Source organism: Cheilinus undulatus, linkage group 7 (assembly GCF_018320785.1).
Source record: "Cheilinus undulatus linkage group 7, ASM1832078v1, whole genome shotgun sequence".
NCBI classification, from domain to species: domain Eukaryota; kingdom Metazoa; phylum Chordata; class Actinopteri; order Labriformes; family Labridae; genus Cheilinus; species Cheilinus undulatus.
In genome coordinates, this window is record NC_054871.1 from 40,742,966 (window position 1) to 40,761,682 (window position 18,717).

The 18,717-nt window shown below is 38.9% G+C and overlaps 1 protein-coding gene across 4 annotated transcripts in view; it reads left to right on the forward strand.

Moving 5' to 3' along the window:
- Positions 1 to 18,717, forward strand: part of LOC121512653 (LIM domain containing preferred translocation partner in lipoma) — a 340,478-nt gene that overhangs the window by 259,851 nt on the left and 61,910 nt on the right. For all 4 annotated transcript variants that reach the window (XM_041792030.1, XM_041792029.1, XM_041792032.1 and 1 more), the window contains one exon: positions 1,962 to 2,131. In XM_041792030.1, coding sequence (XP_041647964.1) covers positions 1,962 to 2,131 — 170 coding nt within the window. The remainder of the gene's footprint in view (positions 1 to 1,961; positions 2,132 to 18,717) is intronic.

Consider the following 18,717-nt stretch of genomic DNA (forward strand, 5'->3'; position numbering starts at 1 on the left):
AGTGATGTCTATAGCTTCTTTAATGTCGCATAATTATAGTATTTAATCCTCCCTTATCCTGTGTTTGAAAAAGAAGTGAAGATTAGCCACTTCTGACAGCAGGAAACGGAGCTTTAAAGGGACAACTCGACAATTTTGAGACTAAGTTGAACCATGGACAACAGCGCTGGGTGCTGGTGCTGCTGCTTGAAAGAACCCTGGCAAACCAGGGACCTTCAAAGACTCAAATGATCAGATACATATCATTAAAGTATCTTAAATTTAAACAAAACAGCATCAACCCACATTTAAATTAATGCTCTATGTTTTTTTTTTTATTCTGGATTCTTGTACAATAATTTGAAAGCACATTTGAGTATGTTTTTTTAAGCCTTGTTTATCAAACATTTACAATTTGAACCATCAGATCTCTTCTTTGGTATTTCTAAATTAATTTGGGTTTTAAACAGCTAATCAGAGAAACAATTAGATATTTTGAAGAAGGTACTAGATGGTGATCTGCATCAAAATGTTCATTATTTGAACACAACTTGCAAACTTTTGGGGATACTGTGGCAGAGTCAGATGTCTCGCAATTGGATGGTTGTGCGTCGATCCCCAGCTCCTGCAGTCACATGTTGATGTGTCCTTGGGCGAGACACTTAACCCCAGTTTTCTCCCACTGCTTCATCAGTGGCATGTAAATGTAGATGTCTTTGAATAGGATTTGCTAATACTGATGGCAAATTCTCAAAACAACCTCTCCCATCAGCGTGTGAATGAGGAGGGAATGATGGGAATGGGTAGGCTTGGCCTGCATTTTTAAAGCGCTTTGAGTTGTCAGATAAAGAGAAAAGTGCTACACAAGCTCAAGTCCATTTACCATAATTGACCAACCCTGTATCACGGTTACTCTATGCTAACAGTATCACTATAGTGTTTAGATTTAATCTCCGTTACATGTGAATTATTCTGGAGCAATGATGATGACAGGATGGAATGGTTGTTTACTTTTAATATTTATAACTTGGCCTCTTTTGTTGCAAAAGCCTGGAAGAAGCATCAGGATGGTTTGTTTAACTAGTCTACTATAGTATTGAGTGTCTACTTTTGGTTTCTGGTCTTTCTGTAAAGATAACGGTGTCTTGTAAGCTTATTTGGGCTAGGCATATTGTTTATGTATGAGACAATAATACAATTTAATCAATCAATCATGTTCTTTGTTGGTTGTTTTTTTTTTTTTTTTAATGTTAATAGTTTGGCAAGTGTTAGTTTAAAAAAGGAAAATAGGGCCGGTCCCCAGAAATGCCCCATTCATTTTATGATCCCAGGCCAGCACTGTTTGAATGTGACTCCAGCTGTGAATAAGCATTGTCCTTTTCATCTTTGGAACACCAACACTTACCTCTGCACAACAAATTCACCTTTCAGGTAAAGATTCCTTAATCTTTAAACTTGAACCTTGCTGCATTCTCAGATTAGCTCCACCAAAGTTAATGTGGAAAAATTCTCCTTGAAACACGCAGAGGAAAACTCTGTAAAGTCTGGGTGAAATATTGAGCTGTTTGTGCTTGTACATGCAGCTTACTCTGTACATTTTGGGGAAATTTTCAGGAGTTTTGTGTATGTTTATGAAAGCACTATAAGGAATGATTTTCAAGCATATTTTTGTGTACTATTTTTGCCCCATAGCTCTTGGTACATTTGGGTTTGAGGTGTTATACGGCTGTCCTAAAAGGCTGTGACAGATTCACTGCACACGGTAGGATGTTTCCTATAAAGTCAGTCTGTTTACATCATCAGAGAATCCGCAGGTACAAGCAAACAGTCACTCAGCTCTCTTATATAACTGCATACATGATCTGATTTCCATCTCTACGTTCTGTTTTCATTGACTGTTTCCAGATGAACATGATGTAATTTTTAATATCTGTGCTTATATGATGATTGTGTTTACCCTCCCATCCTCTTCCTCTCCTCAGGGCGCTGTGCCAGCTGTGGAGAGAACGTAGTGGGTGAAGGCACCGGCTGCACCGCCATGGACCAGGTCTTCCATGTCGACTGCTTTGTCTGCATGACCTGCAGCACCAAGCTGCGTGGCAAGCCTTTCTTTGCTGTGGAGAAGAAGGCGTACTGTGAGCCTTGCTATATTGTGAGTAACTTCTTTTTTTTTTTTTTTTTTTTTCCTCTCCATCAAATCATCTTGCCTCATCGCCTGGTCTTGGCTCACTCTGGTTATTTATGTGTCCATGTTTCATAAGTGCACATAATGATATCAGGGGTGGATACGCTGGCCGCCCTGTGCCAGGAATGTTCATATATTTTCCCTTCAGGCAACAACATTTCATTTCTTCAAAACCCGGCGTGCTGCCACCACTCACCATACACATTCATTTCCTCTTTTTGTCTTTGGTTTGTTCTGTTTTTGGTCATCACATGAAACCATCTTTATTGGAAGTTGTTTCTTGGAGTTACACAGAAACAGGTTACCTACATCCACCTTTTTACATGACTTGCTCTGACCTCGTTCTCAGAGCGAGTAGCTAGAATACTGTTACACTGGTTTACACTGGTTTGTTGCTGTTTTACAGGCTGTTAGTGTGTATTTTTCATCAGTACAGGAAGAAAACTTTTCAAGCACTACTCTCTCTCATGGTGTTAAGTGTTGGATAAAGTATGGGCAATGTAACCTGTTTGATTACTGAAGCCAAAAATATTTGATGATATGACCTGTTGTCATCAATATCTATACCTCTCAACAGATCAGTTACTAAAAAGGTCAAGGTGTGCAGTCATGTGATTCTGATGATGCACAAATGTCCATTTGGGGTCAGGAAGTGGGGTCCATTAAGAATACATTTACAGCTATAAAAGGACCTCTGTGCTGCAATTACCATAATAATTGTTACATACATTGAGTCTGATTCCTACACTACAAAAAAGTGATTTTTTTTCCCCCCTCAGTTTAACCAATTTACCTGGTGTTGAGGTGATCTATATCACAAATTACTCAGTTCTGCAGACCTCTTAGTGTCATCTAGCCAAATGAAGGGAGACAGGAGTCTTGGACTAAGAGCTAAGAGGCTAGCTGAGCCTCTTTAACATTTTGTCATTAACAAGCTATTAATTTAAACAGTGATACACTGTCAACAGAATAAAACTTTTGGGGTAAGAGACCAAGAGAAGATGTGCCATTTACAAATGAGCCTGTTCTACACAACATCTTTAATGTGAGCCACAGTAGCTAGCTTCTGTTTGAGTGACAGTTTCCTGTCCTCCATCCTTTGTTATCATTGAATTCACATTTCAAAAGCCAAATGGCTAAAAAACAAAGAGTCGTTTGGGAGCCAAGTAACCAGCTCTACTGAGCTGAAAAAAAAGATCTGGATCTCCTAAAAGAGATGGATTTCCCTACACAGTGAGAGAGGCTGGACCAACATCAGCTGAGGAAATGCTGGTAAGGTTAGAGCTGAATGTGCTAAACCATGACAAAACTGTACTGAACTGTACCGGACTGCTTTATGGAAACAAACCATACATGAGCATTGTGTGACATTGCTTATCTTTTGAAATTCCTGCCTACCGCTGTTTCTGTGTTCGTTTTTTTTAAAGGTGTGGTTGTTTGCTTGAATATTTCACAAATTTCAGGACGCAAAATTAGCTTTAGAATAAATGTTTTTTTCCACACTTGGAACACCTGGCAAAGTCATACAAAAGTTCAAAACATGGTCTTTAGTGTTTCTTTATGAAGAAATCACTACTTGCCCCCCAAGGGATTTTCTCCACCACTGTGTGGCATCATCTGCAAAAAAATACAGAATCAACCCAGTAAGGCAATATTTACTAATAAAGAAAGGTACTTAATAAGCCATTAACTACATCAAGACAGCAGCTAGCATTGACATTTAAACAGTTCAGAATTAATACAAGCATTAAGATTTGCAAGCGAGACGTCGTCATCTGTATTATATTAAACAGTAGTATTTGTGTGGAAGTGGCTTTGAAGTAACCCAGTACGTTGTTTATCTTCAAACACGGCCTCAAGCTCTTTCTTTTCTGTTACTTTTCATTCAGAGTAAGTTAAATAACAATCTGTAGATTTTATAATATAGATATTGATATAGAGAAAGTTGAACACAATAGTAAGACAAAATATTATAACAGCATTTGAGCTCCTCACACTTAGCGTATTACAGTGAAATTTTTATAATTACTTGACTTTGCCACCTCACGTTAAACACCTGTGACAAGGTAGTGGAAGGACTAATAAAAAGCCAGGTAATGCTCTGTTTAAACGTGTGGAATTCAAAAGATGGGAAGTGACTAACTCAGCGAATAACTTCACGCATGGTGCAAAAGCATCTAACATAAAATATAAACTACGGTCAATCAAAAACACAAGCAAAGTCCCTGAATTTGAAATGGCAGTGTGCAGCGCTTAGATCAGTTGACTTGTAATAGAGTTGGACTAACACTAATAGATCAACACTGTCAAATAAATCCAACACTGAGGACAGTTGTGGTAAAAATTACACATTGAGAGTTAAAAATGGACTGAAATGTTTAAAACTAAAATATTAAAACTCTAGTTTTTTCCTATGTAAGCAGTTAACCGTGGTAATGTTAGCTGTGGCTAACAACTACTCAATCTTAGAACACAAGGCAGCTAAAGACCTTTTGCACTTGACATCTGTGTAGTGCACATTTTGTTCATGGAAAGTCTGGAAGCTTGTAATGTCAGTCTTCAAATGCTTCCAAATCATTTTGTAAAACACAGTTTTTCATGGCACTGTCATACTTGAAATAGAAACACTGAATAGGCTAGGCCTTGCAAACATGAATATTTTATTTTAAAATGTCGGCTTGTTTACTGGAGACTCAACTGAATTACAGGTATGACAACATACTCGCAAAGCCTTATAGAACATAGAGGTATTCGTGATGACAGCTTTGTTAGCGACAGTGTTTGTGTGCTTTAAATGAAATGAATTACTGTTCTTCATTTGACAGTGACTGGCATTTGTGTGAAATAGGCTAATTCTTTTATGTTACTCTGTCTTTCGTTTGTGGCTTCCAAATACACCTAGAACCATGTCAACTAAAACGCATAGCAGCCTGATCTCAACACCAGTGTCATAGTAGTCATGCATTTAGCTTTTACTTCTTCCACTTGAATTATAATATTTCAAATAAAGGTGATTTTGGACTTTGAAAATTAAGAATGAAGGCTAAATTATCTGCTGTATGCCATTCTGAATTAGGTGAACCTTTCCTTGCCCTGGACATTCAGTCATCTGACCCCATATAATAATGATATTATTGATCAATATTTCCTGAGGATTATCAGATATTTCGTCCCCAGCGATGGTGTTAAACAGAATAAGGAGTCAGATATGGTCTAAATACTTTTGAGTATTAAATGAGTGTTAAAATCATGTTTTGATGCTTTGTGTTGACAGGAAAATCAGAGAAAGTTTTTTCTGTGCTGTGTTTCCTCATTTTTGCCTCTTTTTTTAATAATTCCCCTGAACAGAGGTTGACCAGATTTTAAAAATGACTGACAGCAAGATACCCTAGAAGTTATTTTTAATGTCTTTTATTCTGTTCTTGTTTCTTCTTTAAAACTTTGACTGCTTTTCCAGTCACTCTGTTGTGCAACACATATGAAAGTATTTCCTTGCACAATATTGTTCCAGAAAGACACGTCACCTTCCGAGACCATACGGAAATCATTTTGCAGAAGTATTTCCCTCATTCAGTTTCATTTGAAAGTAGTTCAGAGCTGCCCTGTCCCTGGATATGACTGGGCCAGGTTTCATATTGTCAGCGAATACCCAGGTTGGTTTTGTAGATCATTCATGGAAACTGAGACAGAAGGTAGGTATGGAACTCAGAGTGCAAAGATGTCGGGAATCCTTGGGAAAATTTTAGACTGCTGGGTTCAGTTTGTTTAGGGCCAAGCTCATCCATGCCCTAATAAAGCCTGGAAGAAAAACATCAGTGTAAAGGTGGCATTCCACAGACTCCACATTCATCACAGTAGTGTGAGGTTCTCCAATGGTGTAAAAGACTGCATAGGCAAATAGTTCAGCAATTTATGAACGATGTTAATCAATGTGCATGGCAAGAAGTTCAGAGATATTTCCTCATCTACAATAATATCATTGAAATATTCAGAGAATTTGGAGAAATCTCTGCATGTACAGGGCAAGACTGAAAACCAACACTGAATGCCTGTGACCTTTGACTGCTCAGGTTGCACTGCATTAAAAACCGGCATCATTCTGTGAAAACTTTTGTCAGTTAACACAGTATGTAACTACATCTACTAATGTAAGTTTAAACTCTGCTATGCAAAGCAAAAGCCATGTATAAATGGCATCCAGGAGTGCTGAGAAACTTCTCTGGGCCCGGTGTCATCTGAGATGGACTGACCTAAAGTGGAAAACTGAGCTGTGGTCTGATGAGTCCACATTTCAAATTGTTTTGGAAGTAATGTCCTTCAAGTCCTCTGGGCTAAAGAGGAAAAGAAACATCCAGATTTAAACATCCAGGGGACCAGACCTTGATGACAGTGCCCTCCCTCGGTGACCTTACAAGCCTCGTCTTCTGCTCCCACGAGCTGCCAGCTCAGTCTAGTTTATTTCGTTCTGGTTTTGTTTTTGGTGGAGAGAGGGTGAAGGAAGGTGGCGCTGTGGTATAGAGTTTAAAAAGCACCGTAGTGCTAAACTGATGCAGCTAAAATGAGCACTGTAGTGCAGTAACACAACACCGTTACAGTGCCGCTGGCCTTGCCAGTGAGATGTAAGAGCAGATCATCCCTCACAGTGTGTCAGTCACAGCTCTTCAGTGGCTGCGGATACTCACAGTCTATACTGGTGAATCCAAACTGCAGGTCTTTACAAACAAATGGACAGAAAGTGCCATCTCCCCATAGCGACCTGTGGTACTGGGAGTTTTAGTTCTTTGTTTCCAAGGCTTCACCCAGCATACAATAAAACACAGTTGCAACATCTCAGTTTACAGCCAGCTCATAGTTTCAAAGGGAGAGAAAAGAAAGGCCCTAAAACTATCCGTAACACTGTCAACAAAAAGTTCCAAAGCCAGCATCTATGTTGGTGTTGGGGGTGTTTTAGTGTCCATGGCATGGGTAACGTACATGTCTGTGAGTGCACATCAATACTGAGATTCACATACAGGTTTTAGAGCAACATATGCTTCAATCCAGATGATGTCTTCTTCAGACACAAAGTACAGTATTTTACAGATATAGTACAGTACGTTCTAAGTTACCCAGTTAGCTATTGAGTTCAAAGATATTCTCAGGAAACAGTATTTTGTTATGATTTTTAACATTTCTGACAACGACTTTAGCCAGGGTTACTTCACTGCCTGGATAATAACAGACTTTTATTTTGAAAGAGGAGAAACAAACTCAGATGAAAGTTGTGGCAGTGTCTTAGCTACAAAAAGATTAGCTTGCACAAAGTTATGAAGTGAATGTCAAAATAGGGATGCCCATAGTTAAGGGGTTAAATTCTTCTATCAAATTAGCCTGGGCAAAAATTTACAAGTCAGTTAAACTAATTTCCTACCATTTTTTATAACCACGGGCCTGAAATCCCGGTCACTAGTATGCGCTGTAGCTTCAGTCAATGGCCACTGCCTTTCTTTCAGAGCTTTCCTCCGGCACTTTACTGGCGTAAATATGAGAAGCTGAGCAGTTAGCATGTCATAGGAACAGCGTGATATGACAGCTTTTTGACATAGAAAATGGAAATAGAGTGGTGTGTATGCTGTTGAAGGTTAAGATCTTTACACACTGACTCAGTTATTTTTAAATGCTTTTTTTCAGATCCCTGATACAAAAAAAACTCAAACCTTGCACACCATAATGAGTCCATCATGTTTTAATCGTTTTCACTGCAAATACTTGTAGGATGTGGCAAATTGTTTCATACTGCAACAAAAATAAGCAGTGAGGATGAGTCTGTGTCTCTGTTACTCCTTTGAATCTCTGGATCCATCTATCCTCACAGAGAGCTCATATGTCACAGCTGTGCCAAGTTGGAGAGATGGAGAGTAACTTTAATTTCCTTTATCACTTATATTTCCATGGTTGATATCCCCAGAATACAACGGGCAAATCATGTTGTTTAAACTGAGGTGTCGGTTTAATAGAGGGAGAGAGAAAGGGAGGGGGTGACCGATCGAGAGAGAAGAAAGCAGCAGGTACTGATTTGAATAATCAATCACCCATGATTTGGTCTGATAAAAAAATTTGTCAAATTTAACCTGTTCCGAAAAAATAATGACGGACAAAAGTTTCAGCATCAGTGTGAAAACATGCACGAAATGTTAGGGCGAAAAACACAGAGTTAGGATATAATGCAGGAGAGGGGGAGAGAAAGGGAAGGGACTGAGGGAACGAGAGAGAAGGAAGCAGCAGCTGCTGCTCTGATGAGTCAGTCACTTATCTAAAGGACTTGGACTGATGTGAAAAAATGCAAGAAAAGCTGTTCAGAAAAAAATAATGATAGATGAGAATAGAATTTGGCATTAGTGAGCAAACATGGTTAGAACAACATTAGATCTATTTTTTTAATGTGCAGCCTTCATACTCGTGTATTTACTCAAAAGTGGCCACATACTAGAGCAAGATATTAATCTGTAAAGAGGAGTAAAGGCTGGCAGAGCTAGCTGCTAATTTTAGCCATGCTCCATACAGTATATCAGGCTCACATCATACCTGCAAACACAATGGCCCTGTGATGACTTAACTGTATTTTAAGTGTTTTCTCCTGTTTAGATTGAGTGTAATTTATTCTTCTTCCTCTTCTTCTTCTGGACCCATCTTTAGTTAAAAGCAAAAAGGAACAGTCAGTAGTCAAAGTTTTTCATGTTTAGTTGTCCCAGAAGAGGCGTTAAGCTCTTACGATGACTACAGCAGTTATGTAGATTTTTGGGGGGAGAATTTCTGCTTTGAAAAAACACAAATTTGTAAAATAACCAGTGAACAAGTCGACTAATGCTTCATTTGGTTACTCACTTTTTCTTCTGAGAACCGAAACTCATAAAACACATTGATCCTTCTCCTCTGCATATCCTAAAGCTACACAAAGCCAACATTTGTGAACTCTTCCTTATTTTTTTGTTTTGACATCATGGACAATGCAATTCTTAGTGTTATTCAGAGTCAGGTACTTCTCACTACCTCTTATTGTGCAGTCACGCCAGGGAGCACATGCAGCTGTCACCGGGGTCACATGAAAATGAGGGAGGGGAGATGGAGTGAGAGTGAAGACTCCTCACACTGCATGTGAAGCAAAAAGACATTTTACTATGACAACCAAAAAGAAAACTGGCTTGGGTCACAACCCTGGTTAAGGGAGGGCCTACCTATAGAACCAGCACCTGTTTTTATAACGCTGATTTATCCATACAGTGTTTTACACCTCATGAGGAAAATTCTGATTCTTTGAAACAGCACATTCTAACAAGTATTAACGTGAACATTTTGTACATTTTTCCTTCACATGATTTACAGGAAAAGTCTTATTATGCACTTACCAGTATAGTCTCAAGGCCAAACTACATTACAGTTAAACTAGTGGCAGGCCATCTCCTAAATCACCCTTTTCAGAGGCACTCACTGTGATTGTAGTTGTCTTGTCTGGAAGTTCTCCAACTCTGATACATGCGCTAAAGAGAGACGGGATAATTTAAGAACTTTATTTATGCATTTCATCAGCATAAATGTTCTTCTGGCACAAGATCAAAAGGATGGGGGAAATCTGAATTTCTTAATGAAAGTAATTTCTTCTTCTTTTATTCCCATCCTCAGGGTCATACGCCTCTGTACGATTAGAGAATGAACGTGAGAGTTGAGTCTCTGAGGAGAAATGTCATCTCCCTGAGAAAGAGAGAAAAACTTCAAGTTAGCCTTCAAGTCAGTGAGTCTAGGAATCACTGAGAGCGAATGAGCATTAATCATACAGTAGGAATATGTTTTCTGACTTCACATTCATGCACTGTTTCCCAAAACCTAACCTTGTTATAGTAGCAGCCAATTAAACTCTTAACTTTAAAGGGCCATTCCAGCTAAATAAATTTAAAGAACTAAGCAGAAATGTATGTATAAACAGTGTCAGTGCAGTGATAAAATAGAGCTTAAATGATGATGGTGCAGGTTATTTCTCTTTGCTCTTTACCTAAAGTTGGATCAGTAGATTGACCCCAGGCTCAGATTTCTATACTTGATTATGAGCTAAAGCATCAGTTTGCTTAGCTTAGCTTAGCATTAAAGCTAGAAATAATGGATTACAGCTAGCCTTGCTCCAGCCACAATTTAAGACTTCTTTCCACAAAACTTTAAAGAACTCTTGTACCGTTTATGGGAGCTTGAAATTAAATTTGAATGGTGAGACTTGACAAGATTTCCACTTTGAATTATGCTTTTGGAACATAAAGGACCAATTTAATATGAGTACATTTATGTGACACTGAAAAAGAAGCCTGCTAGCTGCCAACTCAAGGCCAGGGTAGGAAAGTAGATAATTACATTTACTTACTGTAATTGAGTAGTGTTTTCAGGTACTTGTTGTTTTATTTAGTACATTTTGAAACCAGTACTTTTACTTTACTTTTTTACCAGAGAAAGTCTACTTTCACTGAAGTACAGTTAAGAGTTCATTTGCACCATGAGTGAAGTTAATCATTGAGTTTGGGTTCCCGTCATTGACTTTAGGTTCTCCTAAAGGACATGGTGTGTATTTTTCATTAGTAAGCATTGTCTTACTATGAGGTTGACTCTCTGCCTTGTTGTTGCCAGAGGAGACCCACCTTATCACAAATTTTCAACAGTTACCGTAGCTCTGCCATACTGTAAAATACCCAACACTTTCTAAAGTGTATTTTAACTATATGTAGTGTTGATAAAGGTCAACACTTTTACAGTGTTAAACTAACTATAGTGCCTATATAAAAGTATTCTCTGCCTTAGATATTTTACTCTATCATTGACTTTATAAATCAGTCATAGTCAATATGATTTGGCTGTTTGAAAAAAAAAAAATACAATATTGAAATAAATGACTGCATAAACATCCTCCCTTTTCAAGTCAGTATTTAGTATATGCACTTTGGGCTGCAATCACAGCACTGAGTCTGTGTGGATAGGTCTTAATCAGGCTTGCACATCAATTTGACTCCATTCTTCTTTGCAAAACTGCTCAAGCCCTGATGGTTGCACAAGGATCAGGCATGAACATTTTCATGCCCAGCCACTACTTCTCTGTTGGATCTGACTGGGCCTCTCCAGAAGAGCGACATGGTTTGATAAGTTTGGTGTGGAAGAACTTCACTGGCCTGTACAGAGTCCTGGCCTCATCCCAATCGAGCACTTTTGAATGAACTGGAGCAGAGATTGGGAGTCAGTTCTTCTCGTCCTGCATCAGTACCTGACCTCATAAATGCTCTACAGAATGAATTGGCACAAATTGCTGCAAAAATGCTCCAAAATTTTGTGGAAACCAAAGAAGAGTGGAAGCGGTTATATCTGTCAAAGGGGGCTAAAGTGCATGTATTTGAATGCAGTGATATTATTAAGCTTAACGTTATTATGTAGCTCTTTTCATACATAAAAGCATGTAGCCCAAAGAGCTTTACAAAGAACTGACAGGAAAGAATACAAAAATTGACAAGAGATGAAATGTTAAACGACAGTAATAGACTGTAAAGTAATGAAATAATGAAAACCTAAAATAAAAAATAAAATGAGTGGATTAAAAATGAAAAGAATAAAAATATTCAGGTTTGGGTAGATTTATACAACAGTCATTTTACTTCTGTGTAAGTCAATTTCAACCAAGGTTACTCTCCTTTTTGTTGAGTGTAAAAGTCTTTCAACTTCTGATAACTATATGAAAAGAATATTAAGAATCAAAGCTGGATGAAGGAGACTTTCTGTTCAGTCAAGGCCCAGGTGGCAAAATTTTTCGAACTGAAAAAAAAAGATACAAGTCAGACTTATTACACAGAAACTACATTTTTAGTTAAAAGGAACCCTGCATAATCAGACAAGTTCATCTTGTTGGATAGATATTTGTATCTCTCATATACATATTGAACTAACAAACTCACAAGATATCTGCATTTTGAATTATCTGAGTTTATAAATTCACCAGGAAACCGCCATGTTTTGGTCCGCACTGGCGCTGTGACATCACAGTTCTGCGATGATCCTCACCATTACTCTGATGTAACCTGTTTCAGACTGGCAGCCAGTGTTAGGGCTGCATCTCATAAACGCAGCACATCTCACACACAGAGAATTCTAAAATTTGAGGTCTTTTCTATTTTATATTTGCACCATGAGCAGTTATCTGTCCGTCTAGACAGGAAAATGATAAATACAGAGCCATATGTACCTTGTTGTAGCAAATATGTACGTCCACATGTGTAGAAAATGTTTGACATCTGTTTCTTGATGAACCGGATGAAGGCCACGAGCTAAGATGCGTCTGTTTAATAAAGTTGTTCCCCGAACTTCTCTTCTTTATGAGGCTTTCTGTTTCCACACGGTTCCAGTAAGATAAACATAATACAAAAGGACTTCTGGTTTGCGCCTTTCAAAGTAAAGTCCACTTTAGCATTTCCTTGGAGAAACTCCGTTCGTATGTACATAATACTTTTATTTTGAAAAGCTCCCGGCACGCTTCCACTATACACTGTATCCAGTCACTTGTAGGAGGTTTACTGACGTAAAACTTAAGAGGAATGACAGAGCTTTGACAGCGGGGAGACAAAACCAACATGCAGCAAATTCAACAACAACAGCTGCAAGCAGAAAAACCGTCTGAAAAACGGTTACTGCTTAGCACCGGAGAGGAGTGCTACGGAACTGTTACGTCACACTATCAGTGTGGATCAAAACATGGCGGATTCCTGCTGAGTTTATGAGCTGAAATGTACTAAAAATGCAGATATGTGGGATATTTGGTGAGTTTAGTTTAATATACATTTGAGAGATACAAATATCTATCCAACAAGATGAACTTGTCTGATCATGCAGGGTTCCTTTTAAAAGACTTGAAGGATTAACTTTGTTGAAACTCCTTTTGTCTTTCCACCCCATGTGTTTTTTTTCCCGTGAGTGTGAAATAGATTTTTCTGACACCCTGTGGCAGTGTATTACATTTGATGCAGAATACCTTACAGGTAAAACAGCTGCCAGAGGAAGCTCACAGTGTGTAGAATCTGTGTAACCGTATGCAAAAATCCATTTATCCCTTTGCCAGGAATTGCAGGAATACATTTTGCATGCCACGCTGATTGCCATCCAATAAAGTTTTCTTCCATGTATCAAAGTAGGCGATCAGCAGCCGTCTTATCAGTCTGAGATTTTACATACTCAGTGGAACAATGCTGCCATTTGCATTGGTAACATCTATCTTCCGCTGGCTGATTTGCCTGGTTCTCTGTTTGTCTAGATACCGTTAATTCCTTTTAGTAATGTGCAGGAACTCACCCACATCTGTTATCCTCGCCTGTCAACTTCCTGATTTTACAAGCTGCTATCTCTCCATCTAACCCACCTCAGTCACACCACCGGCCCGCAAACTGCAGTGCAGCAATCAGCCGTTGTCCTCCCCATGCTTCCCTCCACACACGGCTAATCAGTGCTTATTTGAATACACAATCGTGTTGGTAAACTCCACAGATGCACAATTAAAGCCTCGTTTTGCATGGAGTGCCTGTAATTGTGTTAATGCGACAACACTGGATCGCCATTGTCTTGTTCTCACAGGCGGAGGGTTTCCCACAGCTTCATGTTTTCACACATGATGAGACTGAGAGAAGTGTGAGTGTGTTTGCAAACACCGCCCAGCAGGCCGTCCGTCACTGTTACACAGAAACAGCAGTTTAGAGTTTTACTGCCACAAAGTGTTTTCTAAGAATGCTTTCGTGTGAAACATTTTCCCACAGTTTTAAAGTGTTGCTGACTCTTCTGCAAAGTGGTACAAATTAATCACAGAGCATCTAAATGTACAAATATGAGAGAAATCTACTGTGGCTAGACAATAAGACAACCAAAGTTCCATTCAAATTCAATTATGAAGCTCAATGGATGAGGAAATCAACATTATGTGTTCATTTATTCACCAAAGACATATAGACCTGGGTCAATTCTAGGGCTGTTAGATTAATGCATTATTTTTTTATTGCATTAATAACTCGCTGTTTGTCATTCTAGTCACACAATAGTTAAGCTACCATAGCAGGGCAGCAGCTAGAAACTACCACTCTCACAAAGATGGATGGAAAATGCACTTTTAATGTCTTCAATGTCTACTTTACCATCAGTAGCAATTTCCTTTTTTCTGTGGTTAAGCTAATGTCATAACTGTAGATATACCAAAGCTTCCTTGTTTCTCCTTTCAAAATAAAAGCAGGTTTTTATCTGAAAAAGAAGTTATCTTAGCTCCAGACAGTACAAATAAAAAGTAAGTTTCTCTGTTACGTGGGATATGTGGGATGATCCACTGAGTGATGGAACCTTCTAGGATTTTAAGTGGTTTCCCTCCTTCTTCAGTGTTAGCTGATAAGCCCGCAGCATCTCCAGAGGGTTTAGCAGTGGATCCTGGCATCCCAGACCCACCACTTAGATGCCATCTATTCCTGAACTCATCCCCTTGCATCTTGTGCCAAGGTGGTATAATTTTTATACCTCCGAATCCATTTCCAGCATTTTTCTGTAGCAACAAGACCAGTGTCTTTAAGCCTTATTTACCAGCCATTCTTAAGAAGAAATTTGTTCTTAAAACCCTCTGATGTGGTTTTAAAGAGGATTCTGATATTCTCCTATGTTTTTTTTTTTTTTAATCTGTGATTTGTTCTTTGCTAAGGACAAAGTTTAAGAACGCTCTAGAGCACTCCTAAGCCCAAAACACTCCAGCGCCACACCGATGCTTCATGCCATTTGAAGCCCTTTAATTGCTGTACTTAACAAACACAGACAGCAGTGCTGCAACAGTTAAACTCCCCACCTGCATGGCCAGGTGCTTGATACCAGAGCTGAAAGCCTGCTTGGGGATCGCCTCCCCAGGTAGGTGAATAAACACTGGGGTGTCTGTTCTTCATCACAGTAAGCGGTGGCACTAAATATCTTTTTCTGTGCCTTCCAACCGCCCCAAACAGCACTGCTCCTATGGCAGCCAACATGGACAAAACCCTCCCTATTCCCTAAATAAGACATTGGTAAGATTTGCCTCACACTTTAATTATGGACTTGAAAAATTGTTTTGGAATGCAAAATGATTGAATTTTAGTCATGCAACTAAAGCTATAATGAATCATTCAAACTAGCTCTTCCTGACATAATTTATTTCATTTTTTCATTATACCATCTGCATAAAAATCACCTAAAGGTTTGGCTTTTTAAGCTCTTTATTCGCGTGCAGAATGATTACTGTAGGCAGTCTTTGACAGCGAGTCAACCAAGGGAAAAAGTTGTAAAAAGTGCAACAGGAAATATAACATTTCATTGCCTTCTATTAAAACATAATGAAGATATTTTTGAAGGTTGAAGATCTAAGTCTTTCTTACAGTCTTGAAATGTGATCTCAAACAGAGCAGAGATGTGAGAGTTAACACGTTTAAGAAGAGCACTCCACTTGAGAGGAGGGCTGTCATTTCACAGTCCAGGAGCAAACTGAGTGTCAGCCTTGTGCTAACACAAGAGCTACAGACAGCATCGTATGTGCTGAATATGTACTGGTATGTGAGAAAAAGAGGAATGCTCTATTGGCATTGTCACTTGCACCTTCTTCTCTGGTTTCTCCGTATGTGGTCATGATGGGGAAAAAGTCAAGACCAAAACCTTGTTTGACACTTTAAATCCTCTACAATTTTTCATCAATAACCATTTAATGCAAAGTCATTTTGAATCTCTGAATGTTGTACTTTTTACTGTAACTGGTAAAGCCAGCCATTCTCCTACTGGATTTTTGGTGGTATCAAGACGGATTCCATTTATTCCAAAAACCACAGCACTTTAAACCGGGCATACACTGTGTGATTTCAAGCCGACCATGCGACAGTTGTGGCAGAATGTCAACTCATACTGTGCGTCTGAACCATCATACATGATTTATGTGTTCACGCTGTACGGTCTGATGGTTTTTGCCCGACCTGAGTGCTCACACTTTACAAGTGAAGTTGGGACGGACTGTGATAGAAATCTGTGGAGTTTCCTTTCTAAAAAACTCACACTGACGGTGAAGTGTTCCCAGTCATATTCTCTCTCTCTCTCTCTCTCTCTCTCTCTCTCTCTCTCTCTCTCTCTCTCTCTCTCTCTTTCCCCCACTCTCTCTCTCTGTCCCACACACAAACAGTATCACCATCCGTGTCAGCCGCAGGTCTGCGGGTAGGAATATTTGGGAGGAGCACTCTGTCATGACAAGCCAATCAGAGAGACAAGACAAAACGAGGTGGCAGACATGTGCAGCTCTAGTGCTTACCTAAGCTACACAGGCTAGCGCTAACTTAGCGTTTGAATGACTTTGGCATAAAAATTCATGCTGAAGTCTATCAGAAATGAGCAAAAACATTAACTCTGCTAAGAGAAGCTCTCTATTTGGCTCTTAGCTATTGTTTTTAGAAAAGAAATTTGGTCAAGGTCCAATTAAGCTGTTGCTTTTCTGCCGCTACATCCAATCTAACTGCTAACAGTACAACTCCATCCCACCTGTAACATAAGCAAACAGATGCGCTAAAACATCTTTTACTTCATTAAAAGCTACCTACGTTGCTACTGTCTTGTTCTCCTCAAATGATGGTTTTGGTTTGGCACAAATGTTGTGAATCGGAGCTTTTCAAGACGGATTTTCCTAATGACAGTCTGGTAAATTCATCTGCTTTGCAAGGTTAAGAAGTTGCTGCTGGTACATGAACTTGGCCTAAGTAATGTTGCCAATTGGTTCCTAGAAAAGGTGGAAAGTGGAAACTGTGTCTCTACATAACTATGGATCAGTTTTGTCTGATCTATACAGGCAAAGAGGTGGAGCTGAGAGGTCCTGACGCTTCATGGTAAATAGCCACCATAAGTTAGTCGACTCAACTGCCAATAATCATGCAATTATGGAGAACTCATTGTGTTACAACAACGGATGTGTTGAACAATTTTCTGGAGACAAGTTTAGCCTCCCCCAGTCTGTACTGGACTGTGCACATATATTTCTGCTGCAAAAATGGGCATTTTAAATCATGAATCATCACCTGGTTGGATTTTTTCACTTCTACATTGGCACTAAATATCAGTTCAGTCTCATTTAAAAACAACAGACCCTGCTGAATAACTGAAGAATAAACACATTTTCTTATTTGCTTTAAATTAGGGGAATTAAACTGCTGAAAAACATCATAATGCAGATTTGTAAATGTAGAAAGCCAAGCTTTGTGTCTAGAGAAGGAGAAGAAGACTTTTAAAAAATATTTTTTGTTGAATGGAGGTCAGATCAATCATTTTAGATGTGTTTCAGGTTACAGGAAATCTAAACTCTGATTGGCTTTAACAACACAGCTTTGTGAAGATTTGTAGCACATGTAAAGTGTTGTTAGCTGTACTTACAAGACATCTGTTTATGGAGATCAATAAACCACCGTCAGGCTACTGCTGATGGTTTATCATTAACATGGATAACATCCCACCACAGTGTTCTGCTGTGTACACCAAAACCTGCCGCTATGTAAGTGGTCTGTCAGACTGCAGATGTAATTCTATGTGGAATCTGCAAATCCAGATTGCTGCTTGGTTGGAAAACAGATCCTCATTAAAAATAAAAAATTGTCATACCTGATATAGCACAGTCTTAACCTCTGGAGTTCCCCGGACAAATTGCTGCCATTCAGAGTGATTCAGTTTTCATATCCTTCCTGCTGATGCCTCAGATGCTCTTAAACACTTCATTCTGGCTCCTTTAACTCACCACACAGAACCATTTAGACATCTTTGAGTTTGCCAACAGACAGAAATGAAGAGGCAGCTTCACATAAAACAAAGACAATGGAGGGCAACGAATTGTCTTTGCAGTCCTGTGTGGGCAGGACTTAATTACGCTCTGTTTCCACCCTCTAAAAATACTTTGTATACACTATTGAGCATTTCTATTTGTTTCTATCAGTGTCACTATAAGCTGCTCATTTCAAAAACCATGTTAGGTATGTATAAGATATCCTGACACACCAAGTAGACAGTTTCACATATCCATTGCATGGGATATACATGTGCATCTCAAAATATGAGAATATAATGAAAAATTTATTTAATTATTTATTTATTTAGATAAAATTGTTTTTATGGGCTTTTTGCTTTTATTCTGATAGGACAGCTTAAGAGAGACAGGAGATATTGGGGAGAAATTGGGTCAAGACAAGCACCAATCCATGCCAGGATAAGGAATTGATCCTGCAACCAGTGCGTCGAGGATTGTAGCCTACATATGGGCGCGAGTCAAACTTGCATAAATTCAAGATTTATTCCACACAAAGTGAATAGATACGTTTTTTTGTTTTGTTTTAATCTCGATGATTACACTTTAAAATCATCAACAATCCACTATCTCAGTGTATGAAAATATTGTGTAAAAGTCCAGTTTCTTGTCAGTTATTCAGTCCTGAAAAGAGCTCCAATTAGCTACGCCTGCAACGGTTTCCTGAGCTTACGTTCTCTAACTCTGG